Source organism: Stenella coeruleoalba (genome assembly GCF_951394435.1).
Source record: "Stenella coeruleoalba genome assembly, chromosome: 2".
NCBI classification, from domain to species: domain Eukaryota; kingdom Metazoa; phylum Chordata; class Mammalia; order Artiodactyla; family Delphinidae; genus Stenella; species Stenella coeruleoalba.
Genome location: NC_137147.1, coordinates 93,092,317 through 93,114,498, shown reverse-complemented (window position 1 = coordinate 93,114,498; position 22,182 = coordinate 93,092,317). Strand labels below are relative to the sequence as shown.

General features: G+C 36.4%; 1 protein-coding gene across 4 annotated transcripts in view; it reads right to left on the bottom strand.

The window, feature by feature from the left end:
* AP4E1 (adaptor related protein complex 4 subunit epsilon 1) overlaps window positions 1-22,182 on the bottom strand; it is a 94,600-nt gene that overhangs the window by 39,342 nt on the left and 33,076 nt on the right. For all 4 annotated transcript variants that reach the window (XM_079913738.1, XM_079913737.1, XM_079913740.1 and 1 more), the window contains 4 exons: window positions 17,183-17,485; window positions 14,910-15,024; window positions 5,799-5,922; window positions 1,450-1,708 (listed from right to left, as the gene is read on the bottom strand). In XM_079913738.1, coding sequence (XP_079769864.1) covers window positions 1,450-1,708; window positions 5,799-5,922; window positions 14,910-15,024; window positions 17,183-17,485 — 801 coding nt within the window. The remainder of the gene's footprint in view (window positions 1-1,449; window positions 1,709-5,798; window positions 5,923-14,909; window positions 15,025-17,182; window positions 17,486-22,182) is intronic.

Here is a 22,182-nt window from a genome sequence, read left to right as displayed (position 1 = left end):
ATAAAACAGGGAAATAACCTCTTTTTTTTTTTTCCAACTATTCTAGTTATAGCTGAGGAGACAAGAAAAATGTAAAGGGGTAACCCAAAAAGGATTTAACCTAACTTAAATAGAAAAACATCCTAATTACATTTCTGATTTCAAGCCCACCAGAAAGAAGTCTGGTAATTAATTTATCACCCTGAATGTTGTCCCAGGAAATACTCTAAGTGAAAGCTATGCACTTCGTTGAGAAGGCAGGAATCCCCCAACACCAGCAATGAGGTTCACAAATCAGGGCTCCATAAGCCTGGATGCACTCTGAACTTGATGCACTCTGACCACTGAGAACTTGCCCTATCAGTGCCAGATCATTCTCTGGTACCCTCAGCACGGCCTGCTGGAACAGCTCAAAGACCCAAAATCAGTCACTCTGCTGCTGAACTACAAATGCTGACTGAAACAGCATTAAGATACTTATTAATACTTTTAGGCTGAATTTGCTTTTTCTCAGAAATGAATATCAAGTGAAAAAAGTGGGGTCTGGAAAAGAAAGAGATACAGGCAAAGAGTGTAGCCTAGAGACTGGCCTAGTGTTGACAGAGATGAAGGGAAATTCCACCAAGGGAAATGGAGGATGAAAGAATTATGATGATGTAAAACTGAAGAAAATATAGCTCTAATCACAGTTTTGCACTAGGTGGGATCATCTGCCCACCAAACAGGAAATTACATGTGGAATTCTCAGATACTCAAAAATAGCACTTGTCCTTCACTCCAGTTTTTTATTTTTTTACTAAGAGAATAATATATCAGCATAAAAAGTTTTGAAAATAATAATCATAATGTCTGAATATAATTTTCATTTTTGTATAATTCCTTTCAACCTCAATATACTTTTACTTAACAGTTTTAAGCAAGGTATAAGTAAAACTTCATATTCTGCTTTTTTTGCTTAATAAGTATTAATTTTACAATGCAATATTTATCATTTTTAATGACGAAGTAATAATCAGAGCTAATATAATTTATGTACCAATTCTCCTGTTAGGATATCAAAATTGATTCCTCTTTTTCACTATTAAAAGTACCATTTTAAGAAGTACTTTTTCCATAGACATATCAATATTGTTGAACTATTACTATTGGTAATATTTCCATCAAGTCCCCTTTCCACTGAGACCTGTCCTCTCCACCAATGGGGGTGAGAATACACATGGTCATATTTTTAACTTAATTTGGACCCGGACTCTTGACCCAGCTGACTGGACTAAAAAGAATACCTGACTGAAGCTGAGCCAATTAGATTTTCTCTTTCAGGAATATAAAAGGTATGTCACTGGTGGCTCTGGAGCTGGGGAAGCCATTCCTACCATGTGTATAGATAACAGTCACGAGCTTTTGTAGGGCCACTTTTTTTGTTCAAAACAGGGAACACAGATTCTCAAAGGAATATAACTGACTACTTACCAAATTGATTGTACTTTCTGATCCTAGCCCAACAAATAATGATGATGCCAGCAGCTGCTTTTCTTTCTCTTCTTTAGATTGGGTAAGGGCTTGAGATTGATCGTTTTTTGTTATAATTTGATCTACATTCTCCATTATTATATTCTCTTGAGGGACTGGCAGAGCTTCTGTTTCATCACCAGTTTTGCTTTCCTTCTTGGGAAGATAACCCTCTTTCCCCCACAATTTCTTTATACCTTCCAGCTTCAAGCTATTTGTCCTAAGGAGATGGATAATGAAATCAAGTCAATTTAAATAATTGCTAAATACTTACCTTCTTGAGGCGTTTTTAAAAACACATCATTGTCACGACCTTTTAGAAATAGCTTTCATATTATATTCTACGTGCCAGAAATAAAACCTAGATCTTTAGATTTTATTTTAGTTATAGCCAACCTCCGCTAACTCTCCAGCCAAAAGATTTAAGGCAACAGAACTCTAGACTTAGTTAAAAATTTCAGATTATTTAATTTTCATTTAATTCCTTGAATAAGATGTCCAAAAATAGAACTACTGTAAATCAGTTCCTTTCACCTATTGACTTTTCAAAAATACCTTTAATTCTGATGGGTTAAAGATCAGAAATGATATAAGTTTCATACCTATAATCACTCAGTGAAGGAATTAACACTACATAAATTCACTACATAAAATCCTGTTGAGAGCAAAAAAAAAAAAAAATCATTCAAATCTACTCCTATGTGTAAATTTACCTTTAATCCACAAGGTTTTCTTAATGTGAGCACAAGCTACACTTTCAACTATTATAAATGTACATTTATAAAAATGAATGAAGTTTGATCTGTAGAAGAAAACAGTAGTATTTTTGGAAAAAGCATGAAGTTTAGGAGTTTTTTTATACCTGAGATGAAAAAGAATAAAGTTGTGATTAGAATTAGGTCTCACCTACTGTTGTCCCAAAAGCTACAGCTGTGAATCATAAGTGCAGGCTGAAACAACCAAAGACTGCCTCTATTGTTTTCATATAAGAACCATATGTCCTTGGCACTGGCTCATTTAAGTATCCCTCTCATGATCCAAAACTGAATTTTTAAAATTTGTACTACAAGATAGGCAGATCGTGAAATGAATCTAAAAGAAGGATTCAGAAATATCTGTACTATTATTCCATTTTAATTTGTTGGAATCATGGTCAGTTTGATTTTCTGTAGTATGCCAGAAACAAAAACAGATCATTATACTTCATACTGAGTGAAGAACTAATGCTATTAAGTACCAACTGGCTAAAAGAAAGTGTAATGTTAATAAAGAACGTCCTATAGGGAATTAGTCCATGCCTACTCAATGAATTTTACTGTTGAATGTTCCTTTACAAATATCTTCATTCATCCCTTTCTTTCAGGTACCAAAAGAGTTTTCTAAAAAGTTAAAAAAAAACTGTTAGTTATCTATCAAACCTCTTAGAAGAAAACTGGTTGATCTTGTGTGAGCAGACAAAAAAGTCATCAGGGGAACCCCTAAAATGACCCCAGCACTTCTAGGATGCTCAACAGCAACAACTCAAAAGGATTCATGAATGCCCACAGCAGGATTACAGTGTTTTTTGTAACCCTGTTTACCAAAACATATCCTTTAATTATTGGGGGGGGGGGAATAAAAAAGAGCAACTCCCCAAATGATTCAAATATTAGTTTAACTAAAAAAAGGCAGGTGTGGTAGACCCCAGGATGTTCCATCCAGATCCCCCTTCAATGAAGGACTTTGTTGGCGCAGCTGTTAGGAGCATAGCACCCTTAGGGATTTGCCTCAGTTGCAGAGTCACCTCAGTTGCAGATCATGCCCTTTTCCAGGGCAGCCCATATCTAATAATTGATGAACAGAAGTATAGAGTCCTGGCCACCCATTTTAGCCTAACTTAGGACAGCTCAGATGGGCCATTCTAGCTTCAGAGCTTCCTATGGGGTCAGCAGACACTGTTGTTGGCACTGCATTGCTTAACTTCTTCCTCTGCCCAAACCCTCTTCTTTTCCTTTCCTTCCACAGTTGTTGATGCCAAGGGCACTCCTTAATATTCTGCATGCTAAATTCCATCTTGGAATGCACTCCCCAGGGACTTCAACCCACAATAACAGGCAAAAATGAGAAGGGGAAGAAAAAGGAGCCTGAATACATGCCTATTATCAACATAAATTTTTACTGTCATGCATTACATACAGAAAGTCTAAAAAGAAGGTAGATAAATAAGAGAGCAGCATAAAACCATTTCATACACAACATATGCCTCTTTATGATATGAAACATAACATAAAAAATTTTTAAACGTAAGTCATCTTTGCCTGGATTTTGACAACAATAATATTATAATTCATGGTTTTATACGGTATACCTCTGTGTTGTTTTTAATCAGACCATTCAAACACAGATGTAGATTATGGCCAAGCAATCTTCAAAAGATTAGGAATGTACTTTGAGCTCTAGAAATTCCCATTTGTGGTAGGGTGCTGCTCTGTAATAGGGCTTAAGGTAAGAAATGCTAAATTGGGCTTGCCCCACTTTATTCTCAGCTTGCCAGAGACTGCAGAAGAATGATCATCTCCTCTCTAAAGCTGATACACCTCACCAATTACCACTTAGGTTCCTAATCTGAAATAATGTGTGAGCTGTGGTCCTCTTTGGAAAGAAATTTTAAATTCATCCCTCAGGTTGCACTTCATGGTTATCCAGCATATGTATAATTCCTGAGCAGCTTTGCCAAATGTCATTTCTCTGAGGGTAGTACATGTACACATACAGGATTTACAAGGCCCTGTCAAGTCCCCCAGATCCTAGTTCAATACTAAAAAAGCAGATGCCATCATCTGTTGTGCAGGCAAAAGGGACTACGTTTCCTCCCTGGATTTGGAGGGTTTCTGTCTCTCCTTCCCTTGCCCCTCTATTCCCTGTTTGAGGCACTTAATTGCTATCACCACCACCATCACATGCTCACAAACCGTATCTGCTCCCCATGCTTATAATACTGAAATTAAATGTCTGGGAAAGAAAAGGGTGTCAACAGAGCAGGAAAAAAAACGCTAAGAAAGAGATTTTGAACTTATGCCATTTCAATCAGCATATCATTCTACATTCCTCATAATCTATGTGTCATTTTTCTGATAAATACTTCTTATAACCATATCACTGGAAGACTGACAAATGCAAAGACTAACATAAAATAAGGTTACTGAGTCTGTTCAAATGTCATCTTTCAAAGTTGTCACCTTTGAGATTTTATCATTTATTCTAACAATGTTGCCATTTCTCAAAACATTTTTGAACTCTTAGAAGAAGCTCCTTCACAAACAAGAAAGCCATTTTCATTACTTTATGTCACATTGGTATACTGACCAAAGTTATCCAGCTTGACTACTAATTTTATGTAGTAAATTCAGCTTTTGGATAATAACAATAATGATAGCAATGACAATTATTAATTTTAGCTACCATTTATCAATCATTTATTACGTACTGGGTTGTATGAGGCACTTTACATACATTATCTCATTTTATTAACTTAATCATATTTCTAGTAATTTATTCATATTTCCAAAATCAAAATTTACCTAAAAAGGATGATTTTTTTTTTTTTTTTTTTTTGCTGTACGCGGGCCTCTCACAGTTGTGGCCTCTCCCGTTGCGGAGCACAGGCTCCGGACGCGCAGGCTCAGCGGCCATGGCTCACGGGCCCAGCCGCTCCGCGGCATGTGGGATCTTCCCGGACCGGGGCACGAACCTGTGTCCACTGCATTGGCAGGCGGACTCTCAACCACTGCGCCACCAGGGAAGCCCAAGGATGAAGATCTGACTCCATGTTAAGACATTTAGAAAAATGTATCACCAATTTTCAAGGTGGCTGGAAAGAAGCTCTGAAAGTATTCTGAACAAAGTACACAGCTTTCTCAAGTGAAGTTCATCATCTTTATGTTCATCTATATATTCGTCAATCTTCCAATGAGATGGTTATAAGAAGTACATTATGAGGAATGCAGAATGATATGAACAGTCACCTCACTGGGTATATGAGTTCTGATACATTTCTTTAAAAATGTGTGTGTGTGTGTGTGTATGCATGATGTGTAGTAATAACACACACATCATTACTATGTGTAAAGCTTGTATACATTCTATACTGTCTTGGAAGTAAGCAAGCTCTCTTAAAGTACAAGGACAGGCTATACACTATCAATACCTCGAGAGCAATAAATAGAAACAGCTGAAACAACAACCCATGCAGAATTTAGCTTTCAGGAATCCTTCAACATGTAAAGACATTTAAACACTCCCATGTTCTCAATTTTAAGAAAGGAACTTACTCTTTTAGCCCGGTCTCTGTACTATTCCCAGATATATCTGAACCAAGAGAAATGCCAGCAGGAGACTGTCGTCCAGAGAAGCCAGATGAAGAAAAGGAGAGTCCATAAGGTTCAAAACTGAGAACTAGAATTTTAAAACAACAACAGAGGTTCATATTTAAAACAAAGCAAAAATTATGGAAAAAAAGCAAAATATAAAATAATAGAAAACTAGAATCCAGTGACAATTTTTAAACTGGAAAGGACTTTGGAAATGATCTAATCAAATATTTATAGCAATAATAATAAAGCAGCTATGATTTATTAAATCTCTACTACAGTCTTCATACAATTAGTTAATCAAAGACAGTCTTTCATTTTTCTTTTTACCACCCTTAAAAGCTAAAAAAGAATTCAATTAGGAAAGACAACTGATAAACCAGGTCTACTGAAAAGTTGCTGCTCTCATGCAAAAATGTTTAATGAACTATGAATGAAGACCTGACCATGTTTCTGTTTAACAAAATGCTCTTAGGCACATTCCTGTACCAACTGGACTGATGGAGCCCTCAATGTGAAATCCCCCTTACTGACAAAGAACAAGGTTTACCCAGGTTCAGATTCCTTTGCGTCTGTATACCCAAATGAATTCAATCAGAGCCATAAAATTCATATTGTTATTGTGGTAGAGCAGATACCGATATCCACTTTCCTCTTCTTTCTAAGCTACAGAACCTTCAATTCTTAGCTAGGTACATGGCCACCCAGAAAAGAGATGACATTTCCAGACTCCTGTGCCATGTGACTGAATTCTGACCAATGAAATTATATACACATTTTGTGTACAACTTCTGGGAGGAATCCTCCTGGAAGAAAAAACTTCCTCTCTCCCTTCCTCTTTTATGTTCCTAAAAAACCATCATCAATACTAGGCTGCCTACTTCTGGATTTCATTAATGGAAAAGAGCAATAACCCTCCGCCTTGTATAAAGCCCTGCTTTCTCTGTTTTCTAATATGCTATTTAGCTAAACTTAATCCTAACTGGCACATTATCTCTTTGGACTGTCTGGATTATAATACAAAGGACCTTCTTAAATCATAAAAAGTATCTTAGAAAATAAAATGTGAACTTCTGTAATTATTATCCTCATCTTACAATGAGGAATCTGTGGCAAAGAGCTTGCCAAAAAGTCACCGAAGAGTACAAAGACAAGAAATGAAAGAGGCAAATGAGAAATCAGATACTCTGGTTCCAGAACTGCACTCTCAACCATTATATTACACTGTCTCCTTCAAAGGAAACAGCACCTAATCCAAAGAGTACTAAATAAATTAGCTTGTGTGTTAGCTAAATGAATGATATGACTGTTCACTATAAAAAAATAATGGGCTAATTAATAAACAGGTAAAGGGTTCAGACTAGGTCAGCAGTTTCCAAGTGCTGATTTGATAACCAGGAACAAGCTGACTTCACAGAATCTCTCACGTATCTTTTTATACATACAACCAGGCTTTCAGAGATATACTAACAGAAGGTATAGGAGTAGGTCTAAAAAATCTGTATCATTTTTTTAAAACTCTCTATGTAAGTCTGATTCTGAATCATGTTTGGAAACCAACTGTCTAAATCTAAGGTCCTTTTCAGATAGAATATCCTCTCATTTTAAGCTTTCCAATCATCTGGTTTAAACTTCTATCCCAAGGTTAGAAGGCCTCTTTTAAATAGCATCTGTGACAGTCAGTCACCCAGCCTCTGCACTGAATGTTGAGAATTCTTTCATGTGTTTGTTGGCACTCTGTATATCTTCTTTGGAGAAATGTCTGTTTAGGTCTTCTGTCCATTTTTGGATTGGGTTGTTTGTTCTTTTGATATTGAGCTGCTTGTATCTTTTTGAGGTTAATCCTTTGTCAGTTGCTTCATTTCCAAATATTTTCTCCCATTCTGAGTGTTGTCTTTTCGTCTTGTTTATGGTTTCCTTTGCTGTGCAAAAGCTTTTAAGTTTCATTAGGTCCCATTTGTTTATTTTTTTTTTATTTCCATTTCTCTAGGAGGTGGATCAAAAAGGATCTTGCCTGTGATTTATGTCATAGTGTTCTTCCTATGTTTTCCTCTAAGAGTTTGATAGTGTCTGGCCTTACATTTAGGTCTTTAATCCACTTTGAGTTTATTTCTGTGTACGGTGTTAGGCAATGTTCTAATTTCATTCTTGTACATGTAGCTGTCTGGTTTTCCCAGCACCACTTATTGAAGAGGCTGTCTTTTCTCCATTGTATATTCTTGCCTCCTTTGTCAAAAATAAGGTGACCATATGTATGTGGGTTTATCTCTGGGCTTTCTCTCCTGTTCCACTGATCTATATTTCTGTTTTTCTGCCAGTACCATACTGCCTTGATTACCATAGCTCTGTAGTATAGTCTGAAGTCCAGGAGCCTAACTCCTCCAGCTCCGTTTTTCTTTCTAAGGATTGCTTTGGCTATTTGGGGTCTTTTGTGTTTCCATACAAATTGTAAAATCTTTTGTTCTAGTTCTGTGAAAAATGCCAGTGGTAGTTTGATAGAGATTGCACTGAATCTGTAGATTGCTTTGGGTAGTATAGTCATTTTCACAATGTTGATTCTTCCAATCCAAGAACATGGTATATCTCTCCAGCTATTTGTAACATCTTTAATTTCTTTCATCAGTGTCTTATAGTTTTCTGAACACAGGTCTTTTGTCTCCTTAGGTAGGTTTATTCCTAGATATTTTATTCTTTTTGTTGCAATGGTAAATGGGAGTGTTTTCTTGATTTCACTTTCAGATTTTTTCATCATTAGTGTATAGGAATGCAAGAGATTTCTGTGCATTAATTTTGTATCCTGCTACTTTACCAAATTCATTGATTAGCTCTAGTAGTTTTCTGGTAACATTTTTAGGATCCTCTATGTATAGGAGCATTTCACCTGCAAACAGTGACAGCTTTACATCTTCTTGTCCGATTTGAGTTCCTTTTATTTCTTTTTCTTCTCTGATTGCTGTGGCTAAAACCTCCAAAACTATGTTGAATAAGAGTGGTGAGAGTGGGCAACCTTATCTTGCTCCTGACCTTAGTGGAAATGGTTTCAGTTTTTCACCATTGAGGACGATGTTGGCTGTGGGTTTGTCATATATGGTCTTTATTATGTGGCGGTAAGTTCCCTCTATGCCTACTTTCTGGAGGATTTCTATCATAAATTGGTGTTGAATTTTGTCGAAAGCTTTTTCTGCATCTATTGCGATGATCATATGGTTTTTATTCTTCAGTTTGTTAATATGTTTTATCACATTGATTGATTTGCATATATTGAAGAATCCTTGCATTCCTGGGATATACCCCACTTGACCATGGTGTATGATCCTTTTAATGTCCTGTTGGATTCTGTTTTCCAGTATTTTGTTGAGGATTTTGCATCTATGTTCATCAGTGATATTGGCCTGTAGTTTTCTTTCTTTGTGACATCTTTGTCTGCCTTTGGTATCAGGGTGATGGTGGCCTTGTAGAATGAGTTTGGGAGTGTTCCTTGCTCTGCTATATTTTGGCAGAGTCTGAGAAGGATAGGTGTTAGCTCTTCTCTAAACGTTTTGATAGATTTCGCCTGTGAAGCCATCTGGTCTTGGGCTTTTGTTTGTTGGAAGATTTTTAATCACAGTCTCAATTTCAGTGCTTGTGATTAGTCTGTTTATATTTTCTATTTCTTCCTGGTTCAGTCTCAGAAGGTTGTGCTTTTCTAAGAATTTGTCCATTTCTTCCAGGTTGTCCATTTTATTGGCATAGAGTTGCTTGTAGTAATCTCTCATGATCCTTTGTATTTCTGCAGTGTCAGTTGTTACTTCTCCTTTTTCATTTCTAATTCTATTGACTTGAGTCTTCTCCCTTTTTTTCTTGATGAGTCTGGCTAACGCTTTATCAATTTTGTTTATCTTCTCAAAAAACCAGCTTTTAGTTTTATTGATCTTTGCTATTGTTTCCTTCATTTCTTTTTCCATTATTTCTGATCTATCTTTATGATTTCTTCCCTTCTGCTCATTTTGGGGTTTTGTTTGTTCTTCTTTCTCTAATTGCTTTAGGTGTAAGGTTAGATTGTTTATTTGAGATGTTTCTTGTTTCTTGAGGTAAGATTGCATTTCTATAAACTTCCCTGTTAAAACTGTTTTGCTGCATCCCATAGGTTTTGGGTGTTCGTGTTTTTATTGTCATTTGTTTCTAGGAATTTTATGATTTCCTCTTTGATTTCTTCAGTGATTTCTTGGTTATTTAGTAGTGTATTGTTTAGCCTTCACATATTTGTATTTTTTACAGATTTTTTCCCCTGTAATTGGTATCATCTCATAGCGTTGTTGTTGGAAAAGATACTTGATATGATTTCAATTTTCTTAAATTTACCAAGGCTTAAATTGTGACCCAAGATATGATCTATCCTGGAGAATGTTCCATGAGCACTTGAGAAGAAAGTATATTCTGTTGTTTTTGGATGGAATGTCTTATAAATATCAATTAAGTCCATCTTGCTTAATGTATCATTTAAAGCTTGTGTTTCCTTATTTATTTTCATTTTGGATGATCTATCCATTGGTGAAAGTGGGATGTTAAAGTTCCCTACTATGATTGTGTTACTGTCGATTTCCCCTTTTATGGCTCTTAGCATTTGCCTATGCATTGAGGTGCTCCTATGTTGGGTGCATAAATATTTACAATTGTTATATCTTCTTCTTGGGTTGATCCCTGATCATTATGTAGTGTCCTTCTCTGTCTCTTGTAATAGTCTTTATTTTAGTGTCTATTTTGTCTGATATGAGAATTGCTACTCCAGCTTTCTTTTGATTTCCATTTGCATGAAATATCTTTTTCCATCCCCTCACTTTCAGTCTGTATGTGCCCCTACGTCTGAAGTGGGTCTCTTGTAGACAGCATATATACAGGTCTTGTTTCTATATCCATTCAGCCAGTCTATGTCTTTTCGTGGGAGCATTTAATCCATTTACATTTAAGGCAGTTATCGATATGTATGTTCCTATTACCATTTTCTTAATTGTTTTGGGTTTGTTACTGTAGGTCTTTTCCTTCTCTTGTGTTTCCTGCCTACAGAAGTTCCTTTAGCATTTGTTGTAACGCTGGTTTGGTGGTGCTGAATTCTCTTAGCTTCTGCTTGTCTATAAAGGTTTTAATTTCTCTGTCAAAACTGAATGAGATCCTTGCTAGGTAGAGTAATCTTGGTTGTAGGTTTTTCTCCTTCATCACTTTAAATATGTCCTGCCACTCCCTTCTGGCTTGCAGAGTTTCTGCTGAAAGACCAGCTGTCAACCTTATGGGGATTCCATTGTATGTTATTTGTTGTTTTTCCCTTGCTGCTTTTAATATTTTTTCTTTGTATTTAATTTTTGATAGTTTGAATATGTGCCTTGGCATGTTTGTCCTTGGATTTATCCTGTATGGGACTCTCTGCGCTTCCTGGGCTTGACTATTTCCTTTCCCATATTAGGGAAGTTTTCAACTATAATCTCTTCAAATATTTTCTCAGTCCCTTTCTTTTTCTCTTCTTCTTCTGGGACCCCTATAATTCAAACGTTGGTGTGTTTTACGTTGTCCCAGAGGTCTCTGAGACTGTCCTCATTTCTTTTCATTCTTTTTTCTTTATTCTGCTCTATTTTATCTTCCAGGTCACTTCTCCATTATTCTGCCTCAGTTATTCTGCTATTGATCCCTTCTAGGGTATTTTTAATTTCATTTATTGTGTTGTTCATCATTGCTTGTTTGCTCTTTAGTTCTTCTAGGTCCTTGTTAAACGTTTCTTGCATTTTCTCCATTCTATTTCCAAGATTTTGGATCATATTTACTATCATTATTTTGAATTCTTTTCAGGTAGACTGCCTATTTCCTCTTCATTTGTTTGGTCTGGTGGGTTTTTACCTTGCTCCTTCATCTGCTATGTGTTTCTTTCTTCTCATTTTGCTTAACTTACTGTGTCTGGGGTCTCCTTTTCACAGGCTGCAGGTTCATAGTTCCCGTTGTTAGTGATGTCTGTCCCCAGTGGCTAAGGTTGATTCAGTGGGTTGTGTAGGCTTCCTGTTGGAGGGGGCTGGTGCCTATGTTGTGGTGGATGAGGGTGGATATTGTCTTTCTGGTGGGCAGGACCGCATTCAGTGGTGTGTTTTGGGATGTGTGTGACCTTATTATGATTTTAGGGAGCATCTCTGCTAATGGGTGGGGTTGTGTTCCTGTCCTGCTAGTTGTTTGGCATAGAGTGTCCAGCACTATAGCTTGCTTGTCGTTGAGTGGAGCTGGGTCTTAGCATTGAGGTGGAGATCTCTGGGAGAGCTTTCACCGTTTGATATTACATGGAGCCAGGAGGTCTCTGATGGACCAATGTCCTGAACTCAGCTCTCCTACATCAGAGGCACAGGCCTGATACCCGGCTGGAGCATCAAGACCCTATCAGCCACACGGCTCAGAAGAAAAGGGAGAAAAAGAGAAAGAAACAAACAAATAACAATAATAAAATAAAGTTATTAAAATAAAAACTAAAAAAAAATTATTAAAAATTTTTTAAAAATTAAAAAAAAAGAAAGAAAGAAAGAAGAGAGCAACCAAGCCAAAAAAACAAATACACCAATGATAACAAGCACTAAAAACTATACTTAAAAAAAAGGACAGACAGAACCCTAGGACAAATGGTAAAAGCAAAGCTATACAGACAAAATCACACAAAGAAGCATACACATACACACTCACAAAAAGAGAAAAAGGAAAAAAATACATATATCTTTTGGGAAGTCTGAGAACTTCTGCCAGCATTCAGTAGGTGTTCTGTAGGAGCTGTTCCACGTGTAGATGTATTTCTGATGTATTTGTGGGGAGGAAGGTGATCTCCATGTCTTACTCCTCCTCCATCTTGAAGTTCTCTGCAGTTCTTTTATACCTTGATCATTTGGCTATACCTCTCTGACCATCCCCAGCTGTTATTAATTTTATTTTTTGAGAGACTAACAGTCTAAACTTGATGTGGTTTTCAAAAATCCACAGTTCTGTAGACAGGAGATTATCCTGCTACTTCCCCTTATTATCTCTGGTTTTATCTAACATTGGGGCTACAACATATTCAAATAACATTTTAACAGAATAATCCACACTGATTCCTCAACGCTTTTCTTGGGTAGGAACTGGTAATAAAAGTTAGTTCCCCAGTATCCCACCTATGTTTGCTAATTCTCATTATCTTACAATATTTTCCTGAAGTTTATTGTTACGAACTTGGCATTTTTCTACCCAAGAGAGCTAAGTACTGTATCCTTCATAAAAGTGACATTTGACTACTACTCTGCAAATGATTTATAAAAATCTCAAACAAGATCAGTATCAGAACCGACTGCCAATTGAAGGATTCCAGAATTAACAACTTTTTAGGCAGAAAATACCTATTTTTCCCCCACTCTTTACTTTCTGTAATAACCACAATTATAAGATCCATGATTTTATAACTTATTCTTCACGTACACAGCATAAGCACTTGCTATGTCCTGTCTCGTAACTGATTTCCTTTTCCATGATATAAAAGACAGTTTAGGCTCATGAAATTTCAATTTTACTTTAGAGAACTTTTGAAAAATAGGTTTGGGAGGAGAGGGGAAGAGCCTAATTTGACAGTTTAACCCCATTTATAATGATGATTCCATGATCAAAAATGTACTTGGCAACTGAATATACTAGCTTGGAGAGTTTCAGGTCTATTATATTTGCATCAGCCACTTAACTTATTTTAAGAAAGAAGAAAGGCAATGCCAGAAATTAGGCTCCTTGTCCTAACCCCTCTTGCCTACCCTAGGCTTGAATTGCAGTAATAAGAGCAACTGATGGGGAATTCCCCAGTGGTCCAATGGTTAGGGCTCTGCACTTTCACTGCAGGGGGCATGGGTTTGATCCCTGGTCAGGGAACTAAAATCCCACATGCTACACAGCACAGCCGAAAAAGAAAGAGCAACTGATGGCTCCCGGACATTTGAAAATAAGGAAATATGACAACTGGACCATGTCTCCCACTCTGGAACTCCAGATTTTCACTCCATGCCTTGGATGTCATAAGGCCTCTATATGCACTACAGTCAGAGGTGGGGCAACTGTAATTCAAAACTTTTATTTCCCCTCACATATTTTATCAATATATGAGGAGTTAAATGGGAAGGAAACTGATTACCCTTTGAAAGAAAATTGTATTTTCTAGGCCTTTAGGTATCGTTGTGCTAAATAATGTCAAAAACTTTAAAAGAACAAATACTTCTGCAAAAAAAATAACATCAAGCCTATTATTAGTGTTTATACTTTTTGGTTTCATTGTAGGATGAACCATTTAGTTGTACTCATATGCCTAGCGCAGAACCTAAAAAATAATAAGTACTCCACAAAATCATTAAATAATGAATAGGAGGAAAAAAAAGACCTTTCAGCATTGAACTTTTCAGTATTAACATTCTGAATTCCTATACAAATAATATTCAGTGGTCTCCCTTTATTCATACATATGTGTGTGTGTATATATATATATATATATATATATCCCATCCACCATCAAATATCTCAGTGATCTCCTCTTTACTAAAATAATGACAGAAGTCTTTCCCTGACAGCCTACATTTTTTAAATGTAAAGTTATTCTTTTCTTTCTAGGCTGTTCCTAAATTCACTGATCAGACATTTCGCTGGAGGAAGCATTTTAACACACTTAAGCTATACAAGATTGTTCAGAATAAAATGAAACTCACTAGTTCATAGAAACCAGAGTTTTCTTCTGAAACTCTTCTGCAGATATGCTCACGCTGATATCTGTAAGCCCTTTAGCACAGTGACCAACATGATAATTCCACCTTCAAGTTCTTTTAAAATTCCAGGATGGCTGCCATATCTTAGGTACTTATGTACATGAAACCTATGGCTTTGGGAACACCTCTAGGCTAACTTTTTTTTCCTGTTTACCCCAAATAAGGTCAGGGTGAACAAGTCACAAGCAGACTTAACAAGAGATAGTGAATCTCCTTAGTTATTTACTTACATGACTATAATATCAATTGCATTAAAAAGTGATGTCCCTACAATCTAGCTTATTATAAACCCATGAAAAATTACCTTTTTCCTGAGAAAGCTTTTCCTCCTGCCGTTGGTGGTGAGGTTTGTAAGGTGCTGCCCCCTGACTTAGTTCTTCAGCCACAAAACCATCCAGAAAAGATAAGGAAGCATCTACCTATATTAAAGTAAAGCAAAAATTAGGAATTAAAAAAACTTACCCTAAACATTAGACTGCACATTCACAGAAGTGATTTCAGCCCATATTTCCTAAAAATAATTTTTAAGTGAAAAACAGAACTTCAACTCTAAAATTGCTACTCAACTCTCTATCTTTCTGAAACATCTATAATCAAAACGCTCAGCTAAGAATCTAACAATGTAAGTCATGTGCACTTATTATTCATTTCACTGCACTGCAGAATACATTTTTGAGCATCCAACATGTTAAGGCATCATGTTAGATGCTATAACTGAGACAAAGTAAGACACAAGTCCTGCCTCATGAGACTTGTAACCTACCAGAGGAGAAGACACATACACTATGAGCTATAGTGTCTACATTAGTTTCCTCCTGCTGTGGGCTAAAAACAAATCCCCCAGCAAAGGCTATTTCCTTCTGGAGGCTCCAGTGGAGAATAGGTTTCTTGTCTCTTCCAGCTCCTAGAGGCTGCCAGCATTCCTCGGCTTGGGGCTATATCACTCCAATCTTTGCTTCTATTATTACTTGGCCTTCTCCTCTCTGACCTCTTGCCTCACTTTTATAAGGACCCTTGTGATTATATCATGCCTACTCAGATAATCCAAGATAGTCTTTCCGTTACAAAACCCTTAACTTAATCAAACCTACAAAGTCCCTTTTACCATATAAAGTATCATGCACAGGTTACAGGGATTAAGATGTGAATATCTTGGGGAGGCCCATTATCCAGCCTCCCACAGTGCCTTTAACTATCCTATTCCATTCTACCTAAAAATGCTTTGTTACAAACCCGTGGAAAATTACTTAATTTCAATCAAGTACAAGAATAGAAAGGTACAAGAGAATGCTTAAATGAAAAGAAATAAAGAGATGAAGAAAGAGTAAGGGGAAAAGGAGAAAAGAAAAAGTGAGGAGAGAAATAAAAATGAGATACACAAGAGGATATAGCAGTAACAACCTCAGAAACCACAGATTTGCCTCTCCTAATTTAGCCAAGTGTATACAAACAGCTCAGATAATTTAGAACAGCAGGTAATTCTCAAAAAATTTAAGTGGCATGTCACACTGTGCATTTGGCAAAGTTTAGTTTTGATAAGATTTTTTTTTTTGAGTTTTTTTTTCCATGTGGACCACTTCTAAAGTCTTTATTGAATTTGTTACAATATTGCTTCTGTTTCACGTTATAGTTTTTTGGTCACGAGACATGTGGGATCTTAGCTCCCCAACCAGGGATTGAACCCACACCCCCTGCATTAGAAGGCAAAGTCCTAACCACTGGACCGCCAGGGAAGTCCCTCGATAAGATTCTTAAGAGATGAAGCCATGTCATCATCATTATCTTTTATTGTAAGAAAGGGAAGTAGAGTAACTAACTAGTTTAATACTATGTATAGCATATTTATTCATATAGTCTCTGGAATGCCTACCAAATGTTAAACCAAGGCCTCTACCCATGAGGAGCTAATGAAAAAAATTAATGAACAAAGGTTCAAAATGAATACAAGCCATGAACATCTGAGCCATAATTAGTGGGAATACTGCCCATCCTCCCCTCTTCTTCAACTATATGACATCTAATATAAAAATCTGAACAAATCTGACTTCCTTCTGGAAGTTTTCAGATTTACACCAATCTGACAGAGAACTCAGAGGTGAGCAGTAACTAAGTGCTTTGGATTAAAAGCAGCACTGGCTGAAAGTAGGTGGGAGAAGAAAAGGCGGGTGATCAGGTTCCAAAGTAGTAAAGATTTAGATAGTAGATGGACAAAATAAAATGGAGAACTGTTTTTTTCTTACATTCTCAAAGAAAAGAGAGCAATAATAAAATGACATATTAGAGAAGTTCAAAGGAGATAAAATTTTTAAGTTCTCAAATTATTATATGTGAGATTGTCATAGACTATAAACCCCTGCACTGCAGTTCTCCAGAACCGATTAGTCTTCCTGACTATTTAGGATCACTACTGAGTAGAAGCTCTCAAATGCTCTCTCACACTAATGTGAGAAAAATGCCAACCTTCATCTAAAGTGCTACAGAAATTACATTTTGGCATATCCCAGATATATCACAAATGCAAGAATTATTGTTTAAACACAATGCAATTTTGTAAAAGATGGAATGCAGATATCTTACCACCATGTCTTCACAACTCTTATCAACTGGAAGCAAGCCCTTCATAAATTTCACATTCTCATGCAAATGTTTTAATTCAAATGCATGCTGTCTCAAACAAGTATCCAAAGATGTGGTAAATTCCTGGATTAATCTCTCAACTATATTAGAAGAGTGTGCTTGAGGTGTCAACTTGGTCACAGCAGCAATTATCCAGGCTTTTGTTTCTGAAGAAATGGAGTCACTTCTAAGTAACTTGTAGAGCTTGGTTATAACTTCCTCTGGCGTTTCCTTATCTAAGAGGTAGGAATACTCCCCTAAAACCTAAAATAAAGAAATGTATATATGCAAATATCAAGTTATATAACAACTATACTCAGAAATTTAAACAAAGTGCCTACTGCCGGAGTGAATTTAATTTATACTAAACATATTCTCATGGTGAAGAAATTATTAAAGATACAATTGTATATTTTAGGTTCAAAATTACACCAAGAACTGGAAGTGAGTACAAAAAGGTTTTCCACATCTTTATCGTTAACAATATATAAAGTAGCATACCGTTACAAGTTAGCTTTCTTCTGAACTTCCAGGTTTGGATGTTGGTTTTTAAAAGCACTTTCACATTCTGTTACTATTTTTTCCAATAAGCATTTAAACAAGTGGTTCTCACATACTAGTATGCGTAAGAGCCACCTGAGGTGTTTCATAGAAATACACATTTCTATACTCTCCTCCCAGATAATCTGATTTAGTATGTCTGTGGTGGGGATATACAATACACATTCTGAAAAAGCATCAGCTGATTCTGATGTAGATGATCCACAGAAGAGACTCTGACGAACACTGATCTATTATTTTACACATACTCTTTCCTACATTTAATTTATTCAGGTGATATATAATCCTATCGGTCTAAGGATCGTTAATAAACTGATAATTCATGGAGTGTGAGATCTTTCCTAAGTAGTATTTATGAAGTATATTCATGTATAATACTGGGACCAGCAAGAAAAAAACAGTGAGGTGCGGTGATAGGCAAGGGAAGATTTATGGCTAGTAACAAGAAGAGGAAAAAAAAAAGAAATAGGACTACATAAATTCAATCCTTAAATAGTAAGATAACTTTTTGACTGGTTTAATAAAAGATGGAAGGAAGTTCTAGAAGAACAGGTAACCTAAATCCTAGTTCAAAAATCAATGGACTTGAGCTTCCCTGGTTGCACAGTGGTTAAGAATCAACCTGCCAGACGTAGAGAGTGGACTTGAGGACACGGGGAGGGGGAAGGGTAAGCTGGGACGAAGTGAGAGAGTGGCATGGACATATATACACTACCATATGTAAAACAGATAGCTAGTGGGAAGCATCCACGTAGCACAGGGAGATCAGCTCGGTGCTTTGTGACCACCTAGAGGAGTGGGATAGGGAGGGTGGGAGGGAGACGCAAGATGGAGGAGATATGGGAATATATGTATATGTATAGCTGATTCACTTTGTTATAAAGCAGAAACTAACACACCATTGTAAAGCAATTATACTCCAATAAAGATGTTAAAGAAAAAAAAAGAGTAGCCCCCACTCACTGCAACTAGAGAAAGCCCGCAAGCAGCAACGAAGACCCAATGCAGCCAAAAATAAATAAATTAAATTAATTAGTTAAAAAAAAATCAATGGACTTAAGCTTCTGGGAAGATAGAGTAGGTGAATTTTTTCCACTATTCTTCCTGCTAAGTACGCCTAAAAACCCTTGATGTTATACATAAAACACATATACAAAGACTGAAAGGTAGAGAAAAAAAGGCAGATCACTAAGAACCTTGGGACCTAAGGAACAATACAGTGAGTTATCTGTTGCCTCATATACCTCAGACTGGGTACTTGAGAGCCAGCAACCTAGAAATGCCAGTGGGAAAGGACAAAAAAGCCCCAAGAAAAGCCTGCCCTCTAGCCAAAGGGCCAGGAAGACAGAAAACTTTCAGATAATAATCCTTCTACTCCAGCCAAGCACCAAATAGAAAAAACTGTAGCCCCACCCATACCAGCAAAGGTGGAGTGGAGAGTCAAGACTTCAACCCCTACCAGGTTGTAAAAAGCATCTCAACTCCCCAGCAAGGGTGGTAACAGAGAGACTGAGTGAAAACCAGGAACTTCATCCCCGCCAAGCTGTAGAAAGGCCCACTCTTCTGCACTGTCTGTGAAGACTACATAGGAAGCCTATACTTCACCTCCACCCAAGTTTAAAGAAGTAGCCCTCGCCCTCTCTGCAGGAGTGGTGTCAGGGGAAGCCTAGCAGAGACTCAGGCTCAGTGGAGGCCACATAGTTAGAGATATCTACACCCCATCTCAACACCATCACCGAAAGAATTAATCCACATCTATAGAACACGCCACCCAACAATAAGCAGAATACCCACTCTTTTCAAGCACCCACAGAACATATAAGACAGATCATATCTTAGGCCATAAAATAAACCTAAAAAAACTTAAAAGAACTGAAATTATAGAGTACTTTCTCTGACAACAATGGAATCAAACTAGAAATCAGTAACAGGAAAGATAACAAGAAATTTTCAAAACCCTTAAAAACTAAACAACACCCTTGCACACTATCTTTCCAGGAAACAGAAGGGGAAAGAACACTCCCAAGCATTTTATGAAACCAGTATTACCTTGATACCAAAACCAAACATAGCAGAAAAAAACAAGAAAACTACAGACCACTATCCCTCATGCACAGAGATGCAAAAATTATTAACATGGTCTCAAGAAATCTACAAAAAACAATTCTAGATTAATAAGTGAGCTCAGCAAGATTGCAGGGTATAAGAACAAAATACAGAAATAAACCTATACACTAATGTCCACTAATCTACAAAAAAAGGAAACAAGAGTATAGGACAGAGAAAAAACAGTCTTTTCAATAAGTGGTGCTGGGAAAATTGGACAGCTACATGTAAAACAATGAGATTAGAACATTTCCTCACAACATATACAAAAATAAACTCAAAATGGATTAACAACCTAAATGTAAGACCTGAGACATACAACTCCTAGAAAAGAACACTCTGACATAAATCGTAGCAATATTTTCTTGGATCTGTCTCCTAAGGCAAAAATAAACAAATGGTATGCAATTAAACTTAAAAGCTTTTTGCACAGTAAAGGAAACCATCAACAAAATGAAAGATAACCCTCATAATGCGAGAAAATATTTGTAAATAATGCAACCAATTTGTATATTTTGGCTTAATTTCCAAAATATACAAACAGCTCATATCAGAAGAACAAACAGTCCAATGAAAAAACGGGCAGAAGACCTGAACAGACATTTTTCCAAAGAAGATGTACAAATGGCTAACAGGCACATGAAAAGATGCTCAACATCACTAATTATTAGAGAAAAGCAAATAAAAACCATAATGAGATACCACCTCACACCTGTGAGAATGACTATGATCAAAAAGTCTACAAATAATAAATGCTGGAGAGGGTGTGGAGACAAGGGAACCTTCCTGTATGGTTGGTGGGAATTTAAATTGGTGTAGCCACTATGGAAGACAGTACGGAGGTTTCTTAAAAAAATTAAAAGTAGAGTTGCCATATGATCCAGCAATCTCACTCCTGAGCATATACCTGGAGAAAACTATAATTTGAAAAGATACACGCCTCTAGTGATCATAGCAGCATTATTTACAACAGCCAAGACAAAGAAACAAACCTAAAATGCCCATCAACATATTGAATGGATTAAGAAGATGTGGTATATATACACAATAGAATACTACTCACCCATAAAAAAGAATGAAATAATGTCATTTGCAGCAACATGGGTGGACCTAGAGATTGTCATACTAAGTGAAGTCAAAGAGAAAGACAAACACCATATGATATCACTTATATGTGGAATCTAAAATATGACACAAATGAACTTATCTACAAAAGAGAAACAGACTCACAGACATAGAAAACAAACCTATGGTTACCAAAGGAGAAAGGGGTTGGGGGAGGGATAAATTAGGAATTTGGGATTAGCAGACACAAACTACTATATATAGAATAGATAAACAACAATGTCCTACTGTATAGCACAGGGAACTATATTCAAAATCCTATACTACATCATAATGGAAAAGAATATGAAAAAGAGTATGTACATATATGTATAATTGAATCACTTTGCTGTACACCAGAAACTAACACATGCTGTAAATCAACTATACTTCAATAAAATGAAAAGAAGCAGAAAACAAACTAGTGGTTACCAGTGGAGAGAGGGAAGGGGAAGGGGCAGGTTACGGGTAAGGGATTAAGAAACACAAACTACTATGTATAAAATAGATAAGCAACAAGGATATACTGTATAGTACAGGAAATTATACCCATTATCTTGTAATAATCAATAATGGAATATAATCAGCAAAAATAATGAATCACCATGCTATACACCTGTAACTAATATACTATTGTAAATCAGCTATACTTCAATTAAAAAAAATTTTGAAGTTTCTCCTGAATTTGTATCACTTTGCACCATCGTAAAGTTGAAAAATCATAAGCTTAACCATCTTAAATCAGGAACCATCTGTACCTAAGTATAAATCTAACAAAACAGGTACAGGATTTGTATGCTGTAGAAAAAGAAACTCTCTAAATATATGAACATATCGTGTTCATGGAGGAAAATACAAATGGCCACCAAATACAACAATCAATTTAGACAAGGATTATCAATGCTAAAACCATTGATGAAAGATAGTTGAAGAACAGATGTTCACAAAGTCTCACAGAATCACCTCACAGATTAGTTCTAAATTAGTAAGGAGAAACAGCACGTTTACAATGGTGAGAACCTTTACAAAGGTCACCATCTTAACCAAACAAAAGAATTTACTATCACCAATAATTGGAGGAACTGACATTATATGCATCCTGATACAGTGCAGTGAGAAATACATATTGACAATGTAGTATTCTTGCTAAAAATGTTTAACTGAACCAGAAATAGTCCAATTCAGAATGC